Consider the following 21,490-nt stretch of genomic DNA (forward strand, 5'->3'; position numbering starts at 1 on the left):
TGCACAGAAAATCCCGAAATTTGGGATGACAAATAAAAACATGCAAAAAGTATGTAAAAATCAGATTTTCATCTAATTTTAATAACACAGTAATTATATGTCTTTACACAATAGTCATTTATGAGTAATTAGACTTGAATGCACACAATTATATTAGATTTTCCACAAAAATTAAAATAAAAGATATCTCATTAAATTTAAATAAACTAAATATGTGTAATTAATATACTAAACAAATTACCTATATCAACAAAAAATAACATCCCTATGAATATTAGTAAGCATTTTAATTCTACATAACCATAAGTTGCGCAGTAAGAAATTTTTTTTTTCATCTATTAAAATAAGAATGTCAATCACATGGCTTAGTTGTCTAGGTAAAAGTGATTTATTTTCAAGTGAGTGATTGGGATAGTGATTTATGGTATTGGAAATTAAAAAAAAAAGAGGAGCAGAGGTATAATCTGGGAAAATGAGGAAGAAATAAATTTAGTAATATTTTATTGAACATAACATTATAACAAAAATACAAGATGAACTGCAAGAAAATATTGTCTGTTTACTATTCACACTTGTAAGCAATAATAAAATGACTTCAAAATTTAGTACATCACCATCATTTTAAATAATTTATGCTAATTAACCAGCTTTTTAGAAAAACTTTCACTCACAATCTTACAACTCTCACAACTTACACCTTCTCTGTGTACCAAAGGTGACTGATAAAATGAGTGCGTTTTGTTTGGAAATTCTTCATTTTATGATGTATGTTTCATACCTATTTTTTTTCTTTTTTGTTAATCCTGAAAATTCCGGGTTTAGGAAATTTACAACCCAAAAATTTCGGTACTGGAAATGGGTCGGGATTTCGGGATTGAATCCACTAAACACAAATTATCAGTGCTGATGTAAAACAAAAATCATAAAGTGCTTGGAAATTGTCAGTCATGTATTAACACAAAGATTATTTTTATCTCACCTAGATTTTAAATTAAATATTAATTTAACAATTTATTTGAACAGTTACATCCACTGCAGAGTGTACATAAATTACACAGCTGTGGTTTTAATTAGATTTCCTGTATTTTATTACAGGATAAATCAGAAAAATATAGTCATGCAAAAAATGTGATTTTAAATGTGCTGTCTTGCAGCTTAGCCGGTTAAATTTCCAGCGGTTCCCTCCTGGTTCTCGGGTATGTGGGAAACATGGCATACGCCACAGTGTACTGGTGGGTTTTCTCTGGGACTTTTTGTTTACTCTTCAGGCAGGCCAGAGATAACCGTTTGTTCCTACGCTAAGGAAACTGGCTTGTGAATTCATCCCAGCCTCCTCATCTACTGACCCTGACACACCATGGAATATTTACAGGTGCAAAGAGTTTCTTTGTTAAGTATTTAATGGCGTAACTTCTGTTTTCACTCTGTACTCTGCAGATTTAAAAAGTGAAGGTATTATGATGTCTCTTACTGTAAGCTTTTATCAAGCAACGTAAACGAAGTACCAACTACATGCAGATGCCAGCTTATTAATCATCCAGATTATCAAATGCCAAGCCAATCTTTGTAAAACTATGAAAAGCCAAACCAATTAAATAAAAATTTAAATAACAAAAAAAAAATTGAGAAAAGTTACTCCCTTATTTCAGTACTTCAGACCTCACCATTGCAAGCCATAAATAAAAACTTTAAAATGGTATTTAAATAAGCATCTCAAAGATTTACTATCAAATTTTTTTACACGTAATTGTGAGGTTCATGGAGGCATGTACTTTGCAGATATTGGGTATTATTAAAAATGCTTCATCGGTCAATTTGAAAGAATGCATGTTCAAATCTGTAAAACCATTCTTACATCTTTAACTAACAAATAAAGAAATCATGAATGAAAAAAAAAAAACTTCTAACATGCTTTGTTTACACTGAAGAGGACTTACTTAAGCAGAAATGTATGGAAAATTCTTAAAAAAAAATGTATTTTATAGAGAGCTGATTTAATTTTGAACTCTGCTAATATTTATATTATAAATATAAAAGTTTCTTAATCATGCTTACTACTGAACTGATTTTGATAAAATTTGGAACGGATAGAGCCCATACGCTGGATTAACACATTCTGCTCTACTAATGTATAAATGTGAAAATTTGGATGTTTTGATATGTTTTACTCAATCACATCTTAATTTCTTAATCAATTAAAAAGAAATGGAACAGATACCATTTTAACATATAAGCTATAATTATACAATACAAAATGTCACCTTTAAAGGGGGTGAAAAGGGCTAATTGCATAGTTTCATAAAAATATTTCCGAAGAAAATTATGAGAGGTAAGATATCTAGTCTAAATAATGAATGTACAAAACCTTTTAAGTTATTGTTACCATTTCCCCAAATTTCTCACTTGAAATCAAACCAATGACGGTTACCACAGGTCGTATAAAATAAATATGTCTTTAGTTTTACTGTTATACTTTCACAACTGACACATATTCCTTGCAACAGGTCATCTCATGTACAAACACGATTAGTCAAACGAAACTCATAGTAACTTTATAGTGAAAGTGCTATTGGAGTCTAGAAATATATTTGTACGTGTATGATACTCTTACTAGCATTCAATGGTGAAGTAAATTCAGTTCTTAACCTAAAGATAAAAGAAACCCTTAACAGTATTGAAACTCATTTTATTACAACAGTAAGATCCACTATACAGTAAACATTAAAATTTCCATATACCTCAGAATAAATCAATTTCATTTGGTGGCAAGCCTTTGAAACCAAGTCCAGTGACACGAAACGTGCAGCCACTGTTGGGGAAACGTTTCTTCTCTTCTGCCGTAGCCCTTTCGCTCGCTGTTGTTACGTACAACTCATTCAACTCCGGACCACCAAATGCTAATGAAGTAACAGCCATGGCTGGTATTTTAACAGTTTGCAGTACTCTTCCACTTTTGGGGTCCACTCTAACGACCTGCAATAAACAATTATTATTTTTTCAATCATTTTCTTGATACAACAAAACCAGATCTTTACTCTTTCTGATAAAAACACAAAAAAAAATTACAGTAATTTTAGAACTCTAAGGAAACAAAACCCTGTTGTAAAATATACATTTTTAAAATTTTATAATTATATATAAAATGTAACATAAATTTGAGAGTTTCTTTAAAGTTGCAAGGTTAAAATAGTAGTTTTGCATGGACATATGGGCATATGGACTCATGGAGCAGCTGCTATCCCTATAACCCTTACTACACCTACTACCCTGTTACGGCCTTTTTTTGCATACCTCTTGTCCTCCGTACGAAGCAACCCATAGTTTCCCTTCTGTATCCACAGTCATACCATCTGGAAAGCCCTGAAGACCCATTTCTTTGTAGTTCAGAACTGTACGCTTGTTACCTGCAACATAGTAAGTCCGAAAAGAATTCTTGATGAAGAGCTTTAATAACAATGTAACAAGCCAAAATGGTACAGAATTATTTCTATCGCAGGGAGTTTGTTCCTGAAGTATCCAAATACTCTGGAGCATTCTGCTTCAGTAAGCTGAACATTTTTTACTCAATCTTTGAAAATATTTTTATGCCCATAGCTACATTCTTTAATCACAACCGCCGTTCTGTTACTAAATATAAAAATACATACTCATAAAATGAAAGGAAAAGGACTTTCGAAAGTTTGCATGATAATTGTTTCATGAAGGTAACAGAGTTTGGCCAATAAACTATGGGACACTTTATTACACACCAAATGTGGGCCATTAGTCTCTGCTGAAGGCCACAGACTGGTTTTTCTTTGATTTTTTTGATGTTACTGTGTAATGATATTTGCAAATCTTATGTACAATTTAAATGCGAACAAAGTCTCATTACGTAAAGCATACTGTGCAGATTGGCTGATTATACCAGCCCATTTAAGTCACTCATTACAGGTGTCAATCTAAGAAATAACAGAGAGATGCTTAGAAATGATCCCTAATGAACACATAACCTAATTTCTGGCTATGCTCTTTGGCCATATTATATATCATATATATATATATATACAGTGAAACCCCTTATTTACGTTACCGTTATTTACGTTTTCCTGTTATTTGCACTATATTCTTCAGGTCCCGTTTAGTTCCCATTTAATCCAATACAATACTTTCACGCGAATTACGTCTCAAAAATCTAATCCATCCCGCTATTTACGTCACGTAACAACGATAGTAGGCCTAAAAACATTGTGAAAAACGTAACTTTTATAGTCGGCAGTGAACATTTTAAATCGCAAAATAAACATATTTTATAACATGAAAAGTTGCTTTTATTTCTAAACATATAATAATTTATGCCTAGGCGTGTAAAAGTCTGAGTAATTATAGCAGGAGACAATCTAAAATGTACTCGGGAAAAACGTAAACTCACGAATGTATAAACGTTCTGTTACTATATTTATGTCACAACTTAGCCGAAATACTGGTACGAGACATAAACTTCACTAGATAAAATGAGCGGAGTCTTGGTAACTGTTTTAAACGTATTTTATAATTTCGGAAGTATTGTACAGTTGACGCATATTTTTTAAACTAACCATTCATATCTGGGTATCGTAAATAATTAATTATTGGTATCAAGACATCAAGATGAACGTAAACTTGAACACGTCACGGCAGCGAGAAAACTGGTGCGTATACCAATAAACTGGTATTAGAACTGGACAAAACTGGTACACGGGAGGTGGTGCTTATATTTTTTTCCGCTAAGCTCGCATCTATTGGCTGGCTGCTGATGGAACGTCACGAGTCTGGGCGGAGCGTTGAATGAGTTATACTGCGCATGCGCAGCTCAGACAACAGAGAGAGCCAGCCGGCGGCTACGCCGCGTCATAACAGCTGATTGAGTAGGATGACTTTTCTCCGCGCACGGCGCGCTATTGATGGTAAATTTCCAATTTGCGGCCCCCTTTTTTTTTTAAATTTTTTTACTGTGGTGCAATGCGTATGTGTAATGTAGCCCGTATTTGTTATGAACGCTGCAGGATGCGACTGTGTTTTAATTAACTTTAACGTATTTCTTACTTTTCCCATTATTTACACTTTCCCGCTTTTTACATTTTTTTACTTTGTCCCCATGAAAAGTGCAAATAAGGGGTTTTGCTGTATATTTTTTATTTTTAAAGTTTGTTACATGCCCACCAACTTTGGTGGTGGACACAACAAAGAGAACAAACACAGGAAAAATATAAGTACAGTATAGCTACTGCAATCACTTGGCCACTGGCAGCCATTATGCACCAGGCAGGCAAGCACTACCTGACACTACCGCAACTGGGCAGACAGCACAAGCAGCGTAAACCACGTACCTGCAGAAACTACTGTAGTTATAGACACAAAAAAATACATAAACAGTAACACAATAAAGGACAGACAATCAAACATACTGACAGAAAATGGACAGGTAAACCGACTTCAATTTTGCTTTCAATATTTTTGAATTTCCTAACCAAATCATTGGATAGCATTTTGTTAAATTTTATGAGCATAATACTCACTTATTTTCCCACAGCTATTGTCAAAATCAAAGCCATAAACTTTATAGGCATTGCTGTCCACAAAGTACAAGGTCTTTTTGTCCGGGCTCCAGTCGAGGCCGTTGGAAATGCTGACATCTTTCTCGTGCTGAACAACACACTTGCTTTTGTCCATGCAGTACAGCGAGCCTTGGAAGTCTTTGAAAACTCCTTGGCTCAGCTCGTAGCCCATCGTGCCTGGAAACAGGTAACAAGGTTGGAGTTTTACACGGACTGGTTGTGCGCAGCGGAGGGGGGGCAAAATCCTAAAAAAAAAATCCATATTTCCCATCAGCCAAAGGCAATTTGGTTCTATCCCTGCCCCTTTTACCACACTCCCCTAAAAAAAAATGTAATTCTGCGTATGCTCCTGATGTGGGCTGGTAGTGTAAAGAAGCTAATGGCAATCTGATTACAATGAGTTTATAGTGGGATCCTAACAAACTGACTAAATGCTTGTAAATTTGAGTCATTCCAGGGTTCAGAATAAAATAGGTATCTGCAAGTACTCCAAAAATATTCAACATTTTAAATTATGTGTGTGTGTATAAATAATTTGTTACAGCAAGTGATACACGTTCACAAAAAATTATTGAAAAACCTAGCTAATACTCAGCATGTGTTGCTACGATTCTAGCAACTTTTTTGTAATTTTTTTTAAAGTAGGTACACATATACAAAGCATCTCTCTCTATCTGTTCCTTTATAAATATGACATATATATATATACACACACACACAAAACACACACAGACAGTACGTAATTATAAAGTCCGTGAAACATTTGAAAAAATCGGTACAAATGGCTAAGAGTTATGTAACAAATTATATACCACGTGAAAGAAAAACTCTCTAAGTTTTTTTTTCACCAGTTATAAATGTTCTGTGTGTCCACCTTGCGTTACACGACACACATCTAATCAATAGTCCAATTCTGCTCATAGCTGACCCAGAATATCAGGAGTGATGGTAAGAGCAGCTGCTACGATGCTGTGTCTCAATTCGTCAAGGTTCTGTGGTAGAGGTGGAACATAAACACTATCCTTGATGTATCCCCATAAGAAAAAATGATTGTGGTGGCCACAGGAGTAGCACTTGGTCAGCGGCCGCTCCACGGCCCATACAGCGATGTGGCAATGTCTCATTCAGATAATCTCGTACCACATAATGGTAATGAGGTGGAGCACCATCTTGTTGGAAGATGAAGTCCCTGCTATCAGTTTCAACTTGTGGCATAAGCCACAATTGCAGCATGTCCAGGTAGGTGATACCAGTGACAGTTCTCTCAGCAAAGAAGAAGGGGCCATAAACTGTCTTGTTTGACATGGCACGGAACACGTTAACTTTTGGCGAATCTCGAATGTGTTCGAGAGTTGCATGTGGATTCTCTGTCCCCCATATGCGTGTGTTGTGTCGGTTGACTCTTCCTGAGAGATGAAAAGTGGCTTCGTCGCTGAAGATTAATTTGCTTGGAAAGTCATCGGCTTCAAGACGGTTCTGCATGGCATTGCAGAACTGCAGTCGGAGCAATTTGTCATCGTGGCTGATGGCTTGCAGAAGCTGCAATTTGTACGGCTTCACTCTTAATCACTTACGAAGAATTTTCGACACTGTTGGCTGAGCGATGTTCAATTCTGCACTAGCCCGATAAGTTGACTTCTTGGGACTCCGCACCATCACATCCCGTACACAATCCACTGTCTGTTGTGACACGCCTGGCCGACCCGACCGTTTTGCGTCGCAGAAACAGCCGTCTTCCTCGAATTTCTTGTACCACCTCATTATGCTATTGTAAACTGGTGGTGTTTTGTTAAACTTGCCATGGAAAGCTCTTTGGACAATCACTACCGATTCGCTACGGGCGCATTCAGGCACACAAAAGGCTTTCTCTGCCTGGTTCGCAGCCATTTTCAGCAACTACATGCACTAGCGCCCCTGTCGGTTGTTTTTAAAATAGCTTTTTGGCGCTACATTCAAAAAAACTTTGAGAGTTGTTCTTTCACGCGGTATATAATTTGTTACGTTATTCTTTTCCATTTTGCTGTACCGATTTTATGAAATGTTTCACGGACTTTATAATTATCCTGTATATGTATGGATATATATATAATATTATCTACATTAATATATAAATATATAGCATGTTTCTGTAAATTTGAGTAGTTTTACCAATTTTGCATAAAATAGTCATTTTATGACTGATCCCAATTCTGCAATTTTTAAAATTTTTGTCTGTCTATGTGCACTTATAACTCAAAAATGGCTTGACCGATCGTCTTGAAATTTGAAATACAGTAAGATCAGAACAATAAAAAAATTAATTTTAAAAGTCATCAGTTTTCTTTATTTTTTAAAGACATATGAATAAACATCTGTTTGTCAACTGTTTATATAAAAATTCTTTATTATGTATTTTAATAAAATTAAACAGATTATTACAGACACTGAGATTACAAATATGGACCTTGTTATTTTCTAGAAGCTTCTTAAAATGTTTGATAAACATGTTGATAAATAATAGTAATTATTATAAGAATTTATGATGCAGCAAAACTCACTACTTGTTTTATGAACACTCCATGATCCGCAAAAAATATTTTTACTGTGATAGTTGAACCTATAGATGATTGACAAAAGAATTACACTTATTTTTTCACAGTGATAGATTTGAATTTGATTTGCACCTTCAACTATCACTAGACTAGCGAAAATTCCAAGTCTTTAATAGATGAGGATAGGTTTATTTTTTTTTACTAAAAATAAATACCTCAATTTTAAACCAGGATTTCAGTTTGGGTACTATGATTAGAGACTATATTTTAAGGTTTGGATTTTAGACGAGTTTTTGATGTGACGTCTAATAAATCGATGAACGCCGGCTGCACGCACAAAAGTGTCCCGTAACGCACATTGTCCCACTACGGATGTGTCCTGTTATGCTCATTGTACGCATGCATGGCATCTCTCTTCCACTCGATTGGAACAACCATCGATTTGACTTTTCAATCAAATTTTCATCGTTTGAATTATTAATGTTATGTAATTTAACGATCGTCCACCGATTTTCAGCACAATCGGTACGGTTATTGAAAAGTAATGTTGAATATTCAAATACGTTTTTAACCAACAATGGTGTTTTACAGTTACACATAATAATTCAAATTACACCCGTGACCTTTTGCAAACTGTTTTAAAAAATATTGCAACACATTATAAATAAGTTTAGTGTATTTGTTATAAAATTGTGTTATAAAAACGGGCGGACTACATACGTTTTTAAAAAACAAAATCTTTATATATATATATATAATCTGAAACAATTGTATCCAATATGGCCTCGTGGCCGTGCTGTTAGCATCACTGACTACCAATCCAAAGGTTGATGGATCAAATCCCGGCCGCTGCGATACCTTTACCTTTGTACTTGTAAAAATAAATACGGCGCGTGCGACACTACATAACCATAAGTAATAAATATATTTGAATTAATGAATGCAAATAAAAGTAAATCTATCTTTTAAATTGTAGATTATATTTCACTCCTTCTTTGTATCCTCAATGTTTTAAAAAATATTGTAACACATTATAAATAAGTTTGGTGTATTTGGGATGCGTATTTGTTATAAAATCGTGTTATAAAAACGGACGGACTACATACGTTTTTAAAACTTCCACAACACAAAACAACATTTTTATAAATACAATATAACATCTGAAACAATTTATTTCAATATGGCCTCGTGGCCAAGCGCTTAGCATCGCTGACTGGCATGTCAAGTGTATCATGTAAAAGTGCTAATGTATGAAACAGACATATTAAAAAGCTTTTTGAATTGAATTCATTGAAATTGACTACCAATCCAAAGGTTGACAGATCGAATCCTGGCCACTGCGATACCTTCATTTTTGTACTTGTAAAAATAAATATGGCGTGCACGACACTACAAAAGTAATAAATATATTTGAATTAATGAATTCAAATAAAAGTAAATTTATCAATTAAATTGTAGATTTCATTTCACTCCTTTGTATCCATACAAAATAGTGATAATTCCATAAAAATGATTCAATTTTATTCATAAAAGTATGCAGAGGTAGATTTTATCATACAAAAGATAGAAAAATTAAAAAAAAATTTCTTCCTCAAAGAATATAATATTTTTAATGCCTAAATGGTTTGGTTGCAAAAACTATTACGGCTCAGTCTCAGGCCGAATATGATATTTCATTTTCTTCTGGATCAATCATTTCATCAATGTTTTGTTATGACGTCACGTTAAACTATCGTCCGTAAACTGACTTTACAGACAACCAATTTTTTTTTTTAAACATAATTTATTTTGTTCTGTAATTAAAGTTTTTTTGTAAAAAGATAATTTCACCGAAGTAAAAAGATAGGTTAGGTTCTATCAGGGTAATAAATCATAGTTATTTGGGAGGGTAGGTTAGGTTAGGTAAGGTTATCGTTACTAAAATGAAAGTTTGGATAGTTTAGGTTAGAGTTATTTAAAATACTCTATGGCCATAAAATATATAAATCCTTGCAATATGAATGTTTTTCACAAGTGATCGCAAACTTCACACAACTTCAGAATTCTTTGTGTGTGAATTTCATCCCTGTGAATTGTAAGCTTCCTGTGATTCAAACTGTACGTTCTGTACAGAATGTATATCATCTTATAAATCAAGCATGCATTTATCTATGATGCTTTGTTGATACTGAAAACGTGCTTGGATTCAGCTTATGGTTAATTCTACCAAAACTACACAAAGAAAAAAAATTGTTGTAAGTTTAGCACTTCATAATGTTCAACAGTTTGCATCCCATTACATTTTCTACGCACATTTTTAACTTTCCATGAAGTTTAAAGCTCTGTAGAATAAACCATACAAGTTTGAAGATTAGGTTTAATTTTTTAAGGAAGGTGAATTAGTGCTCACGCCCAAGGTTAAATAATATTTCAAGTATTCAAACTAAGCAGGTCTTTTAATGAAATATTCAAATGTGTTCCAATTATGTTTTATCATAACTCCCACAAAGAAAACTTAATTTTTTTAAACATTAAGACATTGTATTCATTCAGTGTGTGTATATTTGGCATATGTCTAAATTGATGTACAATTGTATAGAATTCCATTTTTAAGAATTTTTATGGTTACACACTGGATCTCTAACTTGTATCTAAATATAACCAAGTCTCACAAACCTCTATTAAAAAAATAAACATTGATTTTTCTCCCTACTAAGAACAGTAAAATAGGTTTTGATAGAACTGTTAAGTACAAGTTTCACTAAAAAACTTCAGCTCCTGAATGTTCTATTTTCCAGATACTGAAGAATTTGTATGTTTATTACTCACCTGCCCATAGCCTTCCGCTAGGGTCAGCCTTGGCATCGTTGATCCTGTTCCGCGGCTTATCGTCATCCACTGAAGCAACGTTTTCCAGAGTGAAGTCTTTCTGCTTCCCATCCCAACTGAGGATGTTTACCGTTCTCTCAACACCAATCAGGAACTTGTTCTTCTTCCCTTTCAGTGGTATCACGAACGTCACCTGACCTTGATCTTGACGGCAAAGTCACAGTTCTTGTTTAATGGAAAACACTAACTTAAAACCAAAACAAAAAGCACAAAACTAAGCTTTCAATGTCGTGATAACAGTATTTTAGTTAATCTCACACATTATCTTTTTCAATCCATAACCATAAAATGAAGAGTTCTACTGTATATCCGATACATTTTAGAATTTGAATATACAATGAAACTCCTTTTTTAACAATTTCTCAAAGAGCCAGAAAAATATGATGGAAATTAAGGAGAATTGCAGAAAATTGGAAATTATACTTGATCAGCATTTCATGAGATTTCTGAACAATAGTGTAAAATGAAATAAGTGGTACATATAAAATCTGGTAAAGTAAATAAGTCACCCAAAACCACAAATGAAATGAAATTAATTTAAAAATTCAGTTCAGCTAGGTTTACACACAAGAAGATTTCAAAGTTCACATTTCTTTAGAAACTTTTGTAATATTCTGTATGTAGAAAGCACACTACATGTTCTTCAAAATTATAAAAGGATTACTCTTAACATGTTTGCAGATTCAATGCAATCAAAATATTTAGAAAATTTTATATTCAATACATTTAGATTTATTGTAGAAATTCTATATTATTCTCACGAAGAAAGACATGGAGGGCAGATCTGAATTAAATGTATACTGTCAAATATTTAAAATATTTCTTCTACCATCCAACATGCAATGTATTAAAAATGAAATGACTACAAATATATATTTTTAGTTACCATCTAAGTTGAATAAAAAATATTTGGAATAGTGGAATTAATGTGTTGGCAATATGATGTGTTGCCGGGAAAGTTTCTGGTTTGGTTGGTTTGGAAAAAAAAAAGGGGTAACCAAGATGAGTTCTTTCCCTGGGTGGAAAGTCTAGTTATGTCTTTGGCACTATACGCATACCTACACGAAAAAAATTAATGTTTAATCTCAGTGCTTATTCTAAAAGAGCTCAAACTTATATTAGTGAAATACTTTACCTATTTTGATGAATGTTTCCGACTTTGTGGCAGGGTCGTATCTACGAACGGTGCGGCCGGGAATATCAATAGAGTACAAAACTTGCTCAGAGCAGGACCAATGGGGTCCCTCTCCACAGATTAGAACAGGTGATACGACCTCCATCTCCACGCCTGACATTATTGGTGCTGTAGTAAAAAATTTCACAGAGGTGTACGACATTTATATTATATTAACTAAATAACCATCTTTTTTAGACTTTTTTAGACTTTCATACATCAAATCATAATTAAAAATAAAAATACTTGCATACAAAAATTTTTTTAACATGGAAGTATAAATTAATTATTTGGAAAAAAAAAAAAGAACTTTACATAAAATTAAGAATAAAATTCACAGAATTCGTACTTTTAATAAAAGACCTGCCAAAAATATTGGACTCTAGCACCAAACATTCCATAAGACAATCTTTTTTATATATAGTTATTTCCTTATGCATTATACATGTTCATAATCATAAATATAGTTGTTTTAGGGTGGTATTCCAAAACGTTCGGGTAAGGTAGTGAATAAACACTGCCTTGTTGGGATACAACCGTAAACTAACTCACGGGCCGTATTCCAGAACATGTCCAAACTGAATCCCAGTAAGGAAACAAATCGACAATAGTTTTAATAAAAGGTACCTTGCGCGAGGCTAGAAACTGGTTTCAGTGCATTCTAGCAGACATTTTGCAACCATAGATGCAATATTACTGCAAAAATACTAGAGATAGCAGCCCAATCGCACAAAAATTGAACAACCATGCTAATTTTCTCAGGTACTTTTTAAGTTGCGATCATTTCTTGTTATGTAAGTGTACAACATTTATTCCAGGATAGTTTTGCAATCATATAGTTTCATTTAGCATTCCAACATGCTTGATATGCCATCCGATGAAAACAAAAGTGACTATATAGGAGTTAATGGCGCCAAATGTTGGTCCGCTATCTGGAAGAAATCAACGGAAAAAAAAAAAGCTCTGCACGTGCATGGAATTTGGGCCACAGATCAGCAATGGATAGTGTTATATATTGGATTGGAAGGGATTGGTGAACCAACTCAAGACAAAAACACATGCTTCATCTGGCCATCTTGGCTACTGTCCCTTTTACTTCCTCTCATAGAGATACATCACATCTCCCTTTTTTCCAGTTCCTACATTCATTAGAATTTATCTATTTGTGTTTACAATTAATCCTGTAAATACACTGAACATACACTGATCCACTTCCTTCATAGACATACATCACCACATATCTATTTGTGTTTACAATTAATACTGTAAATACACTGAACATACACTGATCCACTTCCTTCATATACATCACAACATATCTATTTGTGTTTACAATTAATCCTGTAAATACACTGAACATACACTGATCCACTTCCTTCATAGACATACATCACAACATATCTATTTGTGTTTACAATTAATCCTGTAAATACACTGAACATACACTGATCCACTTCCTTCATAGACATACATCACAACTTCTAAGGTACATAGTCATTTAAGTACACTGGTGTTTTTATTACTCTTCCCGACCTTGACATTACTGTATTTTCTACTATGCCGTCCTCACGTCCTTTTCTAAAATCCCATTCTCTATAACCGTGCCCTTGTCCAACTTCTGTCTCATCAAACCCTTTAAAATCTACCATGTTACTATCCTCAAGAGGCTGTGTTGGTCTATTCTGAACTACATCATCCTGCATGTGTGGTTGATTATTTGATTGTTGATCTTCCTGAGCTTGCGGTATTTCCTCTCGTATCCTTTCAAAAGGTTTTCCCGTAAAATTATCCATTAGATGTCTCCGGTTCCTTTCAACTTCATACCCATTCTCTAAACACACCCGGTAACCCCTGGGTCTATCGAGAATTCTGACAATATTGCCCCTTTTCCATGCATCACCACATCTAACTCCTACATTGGTCCCTACCGCCAGTGGCTCTAGCTTCCTTGTTCCCCTGTTATAATATTTTTCCTGATTTTGTTGTTTGCCCAGTAAGTCCTGGTGTATGTCTGGCTGTTGCTGTGGCCGAAGCATGTCCGCTGAGTGTGGCATTAACCCCCTTAGTCGTCTACCAAACAACCTCTGAGCCGGTGATTGTAAGTGACTGTCGACCGGTGTGTTTCTGTATTCTAAGAGCGCCAGCATCACATCTCTACGGTCCTTCACTGCCTTTTTGAGCATATTTTTCACTGTTTGCACATACCTTTCCACAAGTCCATTTGACTGGGGGTACATAGGACTAGATGTCTTATGTGTAAAGTCCCAGTTGTGTGCAAATCCCTTAAACTCCTGTGAAGAAAACTGTGGCCCATTGTCGCTATAAAGTACCTCCGGTATCCCATGTCTCGCCATTATAGCTTTGCAGTGCCCCACTACGTGACCTGATGTGAGACTCGTTAACTGACTGAACTCAGGGTACTTTGAGTAGGCATCAATTACTAGTAGATAGTCCTTCCCCTTGAAATGTAGAATGTCTGCTGCTATTATTTGCCAAGGCCTACTCGGTATTTCTCTGCTGACTATCGGTTCCTTGGGACTCAGGTTCTGTACCTCCTTACATGTCGCACAGTTACTTACCCTATCTTCAATTTGCTTTGCCATTCCAGGCCAAAATATACACTCCCTGGCCCTCCATTTGCACTTTTGTATCCCCATGTGTCCATAATGAACTCTGTCTAAGAGATCCTGTCTCATACTCTGCGGAACTACTATCTGTTTGCCTTTAAAAATAACTCCCTCGTGTACTGTTAAATCTTCCTTGTATGACCAAAAGGGTCTTATGTTAGCTTCTACCTGTGTTCTCTCTTTAGGCCATCCATTCATTATGATGCCTTTAAGTGGGATCAAAGTCTCATCTCTCAAGGTTTCTAACCGTAGTCTTTCCCACATGTCCTGAGTTGCTTGTATGAAATGCACTACCATGCCCTGATGAGCTGCTATTTCCTGTTCGTGTAATTCTAGTTTGTCGTCTGGACCTCCTGCCCTTGATAACGCATCCGCGACTATGAGATCTTTACCCGGCACATATTTTAACGTTAAGTTGTAATTCTGCAATTTAATTCTCATTCTTTGTAATCTAAGAGGACATTTTTCGAGTGGTTTTTTGAATATAGCCTCCAACGGCTTGTGGTCCGTCTCTACTAAAACTTTGCGGCCATAGAGGTATTGATGAAATCGCTCACAGCCATACACAATTGCAAGGAGCTCTTTTTCTATTTGTGCGTAATTCTTTTGTGCAGGAGATAGTGATTTGGATGCGAACGCTACTGGGCCTTTAGATTGCATCAAAACCGCTCCTAAGCCGTTCTGTGACGCATCCACTGACAGCACTACCTCATCGTCATGATCAAAATACTGTAGGATAGGTGTGGAGGTCAAAAGTGTTTTTAAGTGTTCAAATGTTGTGTGGTGTTGGTCGTTCCATGACCAAACAACATTCTTTCGACACAACCCACGTAACGCATCTGTTTTTTCCGAAAGATTGGGTACAAATTTTCCCCAATAGTTGACCATTCCCAAGAACCTTTGTAATTCTGTCACGTTTTTAGGTTCCGGGAATTCTAAGATGGCCCTCACCTTATCCATATCTGTCCTAATGCCGTCTTTCCCAAATATGTGCCCAATATACCTGACTTCCGTAAGTCCAAACTTACACTTCTCTAGATTAAATGTAACATTCATTTGTTTTGCTCGTTTGAGAACTTGTTCCAACCTTCGATCATGCTCCGCTCTATCAACACCAAAAACTATAACATCATCTACATACACCTGTACTCCTTCCAGATCTTTGAACAATTGGCTGAAGACACTGTAAAAAATTTCCGGAGCACAGGTCAAGCCATACGGTAAGTGTGTAAACCGAAGTCTTCCATGTGATGGAGAATCAAATGTGGTTAGTTTTGAACTTTCATCTGTGAGGCCTATTTGCCAAAAACCCCTATTTGCATCCAATGTGCTGAAATACTGGGCTCCTTTCATTTTTACAGTGACTTCCTCAAATGTTGGCATTCTGCAGTGTTCTCTCATAGTTGCTGCATTTAAAGACTGTGGGTCAAGACAAACCCGTATGTCCCCTGATGGCTTCCTTACAATTACTATAGGATTGAGCCAATCTGTTGGCTCCTCTACTTTCTCCACTACCTTAAGTTTGATCATCCTATTAATCTCCTCCCTCAACTTATCATGGAGTGCGAACGGTATTCTCTGAAATACGGCCGCTGGTGCCTTACTACCCTCTCGTAGCACTAAGGTACGTGGATGAACTTTTATCTCTCCAAGACCCACAAATAAATTTTTATATTGTGAAAGCAGACTTGTGATGTGTGGGTCTTGGTGAGCTCCTACGAGTTCCACCCTTTGAAGTATTTGTAATTGTTGGATGCCAGTCAACCCAACTATAGGTACGGAATTTTTTACTCTCGTAACCTGGAACTCTAGTACCCCTGATTGTCCTCGTGGCGTATGACAATGTAAGAAACACTTGCCTATCACAGGTATTTCAGTACCCGCATAACTTTTGAGTTTAACATTTGACGTGAGCAAGGCATCACTTCTCTTTTGTAATGTAAGAAAGGTGTCCTCAGGTAAAACATTAACCTGAGCTCCTGTATCTACTTTGAAGTTGACATAATGATTAGGTGACACTTTCAATTTACAAAACCACTCAGTTTCCATGTCACCAATTTTACACTCTCTAGATTGAACATCCATTACTTTACCATGCACATTACACTGTCCTTGTCTTTCACCTGTAACCTCGTCCGACTAATTGGTAGTAATGCACCCTAACATCAGATCATTCACACAATGAGCATCAGTCCCCTGTCTGTTTATTTCATGAACAGATTTAGATCTACAAACTCGTGCAAAGTGTCCCCGTTTGTTGCATTTTCTACATATTTCCTTGAACGCCGGACAACTAGAGTTTGTATGTTGCAGTCCGCACCTCTGACACCCTTGCTCTACATAGTTATGTTTATTGTACATACCTTCGCTGCTAGGATAATACTCTCTGTGTCCAAAGGTTGCCTTACTTGTAGGAAACCTCTGCTTCCCGCCACGTCCACGCTGATAGCCATTGCCTTTGGAGTGGTGAATGTTGTTGGGCAGGTGTTGCTTGTTGTTGTACTGTCCAGCCCTATATCCATCTGTATTCCTTTGTGTATGTAGCCTCCCCTGGTGTTCGTCTCTCTTGGTAGAGGTGTCCTGTCTTCCTGCTTCTGCATAGCTGCTCGTGTAAACTTCATGCACCGCTTCCTTTTTGTCTATAGCTTCCAATAACTCCTGCGTTTGTTCTGCCGCTTTGCATATCTGTACCGCCTTTGCGAGGGTCATATTTGGTTCTCTTAATAACCTGTCTTTTAGACGCGTGTCACGTACTCCGCACACGATTCGGTCTCTTATCATGTCATCTCGTAGGCCTTCGTAACCACAATTAGCACTAAGTCGCCGGAGTGCAGTTATAAAAGAGTCAAACGTTTCACTTTCCTGTTGTACACGATTATTAAACTTGTGCCGCTCAACACTCTGATTGGTCTTTGGAAGAAAGTATGATTCCAGACTCTGCAAAACTGTTTTATACTCCTTCCTGTTTTTCTCGGATACATCCAGTGTATAATATAGGTCTTGCGCCTCTTCACCAACCACATGTAATAAAGTGGCTATTTTTACCTCTTCACTCTTGCTCTCGCCCCCTGTGGCTGTCATGTAGATCTGGAACTGTTGTTTCCACCGTTTCCAATTAACCGCCAGATCCCCATCAAAGCTAAACTGTCTCGGTGGTTTTAGCCCGTCCATCTCTTGTTTGGGTTATGTTCACTTCACCGTCGTCATTACCGTACCGTCCTCCCAAATCTTCATTTATTTTTTTCTTCTTGTTTATACCACTGCATTATTTTGAAAAGGCGTTTGATAAGGTCCCCCATAGGAGGTTAATGGAAAAGGTTGAGTTGCTGGTGAGGGATGGAAGGGTGGTAAACTGGGTGGGTGATTTCCTGAGGAATAGAAGACAAAGAGTGAGAGTGGGTGAGGAAAGCTCCGAGGAAGGGGAAGTGACGTCGGGGGTGCCACAGGGGAGTGTGCTGGGGCCTCTGTTGTTCACAATTATGATAAACGATCTGGGGGAGGGCATGAAAGCCAGATGGAGGCTATTTGCAGATGACTGTGTAGTGTATGAGGTTGTGGGGGAAGGGGGATGTTTAGCAGAGGACTTGATAAGGTTGGAGCAATGGACGGAGAAAAATGGAATGTCCTTGAATGTTGGTAAGACAAAAGTTGTCAGATTTACAAAGAGGAGGAAAGTCACACGAAATGTATATTACTGGAAGGGGCAGGAGATAAGAGAGGCAGCAGGATATAAGTACCTGGGGGTGACACTGAAAAATGACCTAGGATGGGCGGAGCACATAGAGGGGGTGGTCAGGAGGGGAAGGCAGGCGCTGGGGTTGCTTGGTAGGACCCTGCAGGGAGCTGGGAGGAGGACAAAGGAGAAGGCATACTCCACATTGGTCAGGCCAATGTTGGAGTATGCGGCGGCGGTCTGGGACCCCTACCTGGTGACTGAGGTGAAGGAGCTGGAAGGGGTGCAGCGCAGAGCGGCTAGGTGGGTGATGGGAATGTGGAGAAGGAGGGAGGGGCAGGATGGGAAACTGCATAGCCCAACGGAAATGATTAAGGAGTTGGGGTGGGAAACGTTACAGAGGAGAAGAAGAGTGGAAAGGTTGGTCAGGATGTTCAAGGTGCTGAAGGGGGAAGGGGGATGGGGGCAATTGGGAAGCAAAGTACATAGAGGGGAGTACAGAGGACGAAGAGACCACAGATGTAAGCTCCAGAGGGTGTGGAGGCGGACAGAGAGAGGGCGGAACACCTTCCTGGTGAGGACGGGGAGGGAGTGGAATAAGCTGGGGGAGGAAATGGTGGAGGTCAGGGATGGGAGGGAGCTGAGGAGAAAGCTGATGGAGGGGGGGGGGGAGAGGGGAGTGAGTGGGAGTTCTTGCCACCGGGTGAAAGCCCAATTGCAGGTTAATAAGTAATAATAGCGTCGATATACTAAACCATTAGTCCGCAGCGCCATGTTATATATTGGATTGGAAGGGATTGGTGAACCAACTCAAGACAAAAACACATGCTTCATCTGGCCATCTTGGCTACTGTCCCTTTTACTTCCTCTCATAGAGATACATCACAACAGATAGTATACCAAAACCTGTTCCCTAAAAATAAGGGACTGGACATGTTCTATTATGCACCAGGAATACTGTTACGAAACAGGTGTAGAATATACAACACCTAAACTCTTATTTTTGTGTCTTGGAATACTGGCCTTGAAGTTTGGACCATAACAAGAGAGTGTAGACATACTGCCATCTTAATAAAATCTTGTATATTGACAATATGATCAAAAGTTGTTTAAAATCTCATTCACAAAAAAAGTTTCCCGTACAGTTTACTGCTGAAAAACAGCAGATGGCAAGGTATTCAAGTAAGGGAACAAGAAGATGGTGTAGCAAGTTCAAAGAACCAAGCACTTCAGGAGGGACGTGAGAAAGAGCCAGAAGCGGATGAGACTTAAATAATTTTAGGCCATTAATTGAGAGTATGCATTTGTATGGTTAACAGTTTTTAATTAACCATTTGCATTTGATATAGGTGAAGTTGATCTGTAAAAAACACTCTCAAAAATACAATTGAACACTATCCAAAAAAACTCCTGAAACTTTCTTTTCCATGCTAAAAAAATATTTTCCCAATTCATAATTAAAACACTAAAATATATATCACAAAAACTTGTGCAATTAGAAGCAATGAGCACACACAAATCAGGTCTCTAATAGCAGATCAACTATCCTTCTCGAACAGCCACAAAACAAACACAAACGAGCACCAGAAAAATGGTAGACTATACTTCTGAAGAGAGTCTGTTGAATCTACAAGCCCACACAGTTCTTGACATGTATAAAATTTAAAATATTTGCCAAAGCTTAATTTGTAATTTCTGAAAAACCATTCATAAATGTTGGCATGTCTATGTAGCAAATGTGATATAACTATGTTTAAAAGTTCATTTTCAAATCATTAATAAACAAATGTTCTACAATTTTTTTTTTTTTTTTTAGTTTGGTGACAAAAATATTTTCTGAATGAAATCCTGAAAATCAACCTTTCTTTTTTTATGCTTAAGCCTGCCTACATACAAATATTTCATTTAAAATTGAATACCATCATTCAATTGGCATTTGACAAATTTCTCATTTGCCAAATATTCAAGTACGTATCATGTTTTCAGTTCATGCTAGCAGCAAAATATAAATTGGCCTTTAAAAGATTTTAAATGAGAGTATTGAATTTTAAGGACTTGATTCAATAATTTATAAATATTCACTTGTAGCTATATTATTCATTCAATTCAAATCATGGGAAAAATTACAAAAAATATAGAAATAAATAATTAAGGAGCTGCAATTTTTTACTGATGATAAATCACAGTAAGCAGTTGATAAGCAGTTTTATATACAACTGTTATATATTTCATTCATTGATATACACATTCGTTATGAAATGTAGTAGTACCAAAATGTCTAGTAGACAGTCAGTATGCTTGTGGGCTATAGATGAGACAAAAATGTTTTTGTTCCATTTTGGTTTGATTTGTACGTATAGAATTTAAGAATTACTTTTTTTCCTCTTCATTTCTGGACTGCTATAAAAAAGTTATATTAAAGCACCTTTTGCCTAGATCGATGGAAAATACTTTGAAAAACACCAAGTCAAGTGAAAATATATCCAGGAATCATATTTCTTCACTTACAAAAATTAATGTCCCAAAAGTTTTCCAATACATGCATAAATTTAAAAATTTGACAGAAATATCACACTCTACTGTTGTTCCAAGATAGTTTATACTTATTTCGAATAAAAGCACACTAGCTTATTGCCAAAAGAAGTATGAATTCGTAAAAACAATAGCCCATTTTACTGTGAGGATACAAATTACGGTTAAATAAGCACCTACCGTTCTAGTGATGTGGTTGTGAAAGACACAGCAATCGTCTCACGTGAGAGTTCTCAACATCTGCTTGCTTGTCGCAGCTGTTGGCATACTTGTAAACACATGTAACTGCGTAACATTGCCTGTATGCAGAGGGATTTAAAAACTATGGCTGTTAAGATAAAAGTTAAGAAAAATGCAATATAGATAGAGGTTGTCAGGGCCACACATGGTTCAAGGTGATTCAAAAGTGCAAATTAAACATCAGCTGAGCAGCAAACATTCAGTTGTTTTGTAATGTTATATTACAATGTGTTCCTCCCTACATAAATGATTTACTAGAAAGAAAAGCT

The 21,490-nt window shown here is 36.5% G+C and overlaps 1 protein-coding gene across 7 annotated transcripts in view; it reads right to left on the reverse strand.

Moving 5' to 3' along the window:
* Positions 1-2,665: 2,665 nt before the first annotated feature.
* The window catches only part of LOC134542009 (regucalcin-like), a 41,847-nt gene continuing 23,022 nt past the window's right edge, over positions 2,666-21,490 (reverse strand). For 3 of the 7 annotated variants that reach the window (XM_063385801.1, XM_063385808.1, XM_063385803.1), the window contains exons 2-6: positions 12,111-12,278; positions 10,916-11,119; positions 5,538-5,753; positions 3,292-3,404; positions 2,666-2,973 (exon numbers count right to left, since the gene is read on the reverse strand). In XM_063385801.1, the coding sequence (XP_063241871.1) occupies positions 2,740-2,973; positions 3,292-3,404; positions 5,538-5,753; positions 10,916-11,119; positions 12,111-12,270 (927 nt within the window). In that variant the 5' untranslated portion in view covers positions 12,271-12,278 and the 3' untranslated portion in view covers positions 2,666-2,739. Of the gene's footprint in view, positions 2,974-3,291; positions 3,405-5,537; positions 5,754-10,915; positions 11,120-12,110; positions 12,279-21,161; positions 21,310-21,490 lie in introns of all 7 variants that reach the window. The other 4 variants (XM_063385807.1, XM_063385806.1, XM_063385804.1 and 1 more) reach the window with 3 other exon arrangements.

Source organism: Bacillus rossius (genome assembly GCF_032445375.1).
Source record: "Bacillus rossius redtenbacheri isolate Brsri chromosome 4 unlocalized genomic scaffold, Brsri_v3 Brsri_v3_scf4_2, whole genome shotgun sequence".
Classification (NCBI taxonomy): Eukaryota; Metazoa; Arthropoda; class Insecta; order Phasmatodea; family Bacillidae; genus Bacillus; species Bacillus rossius.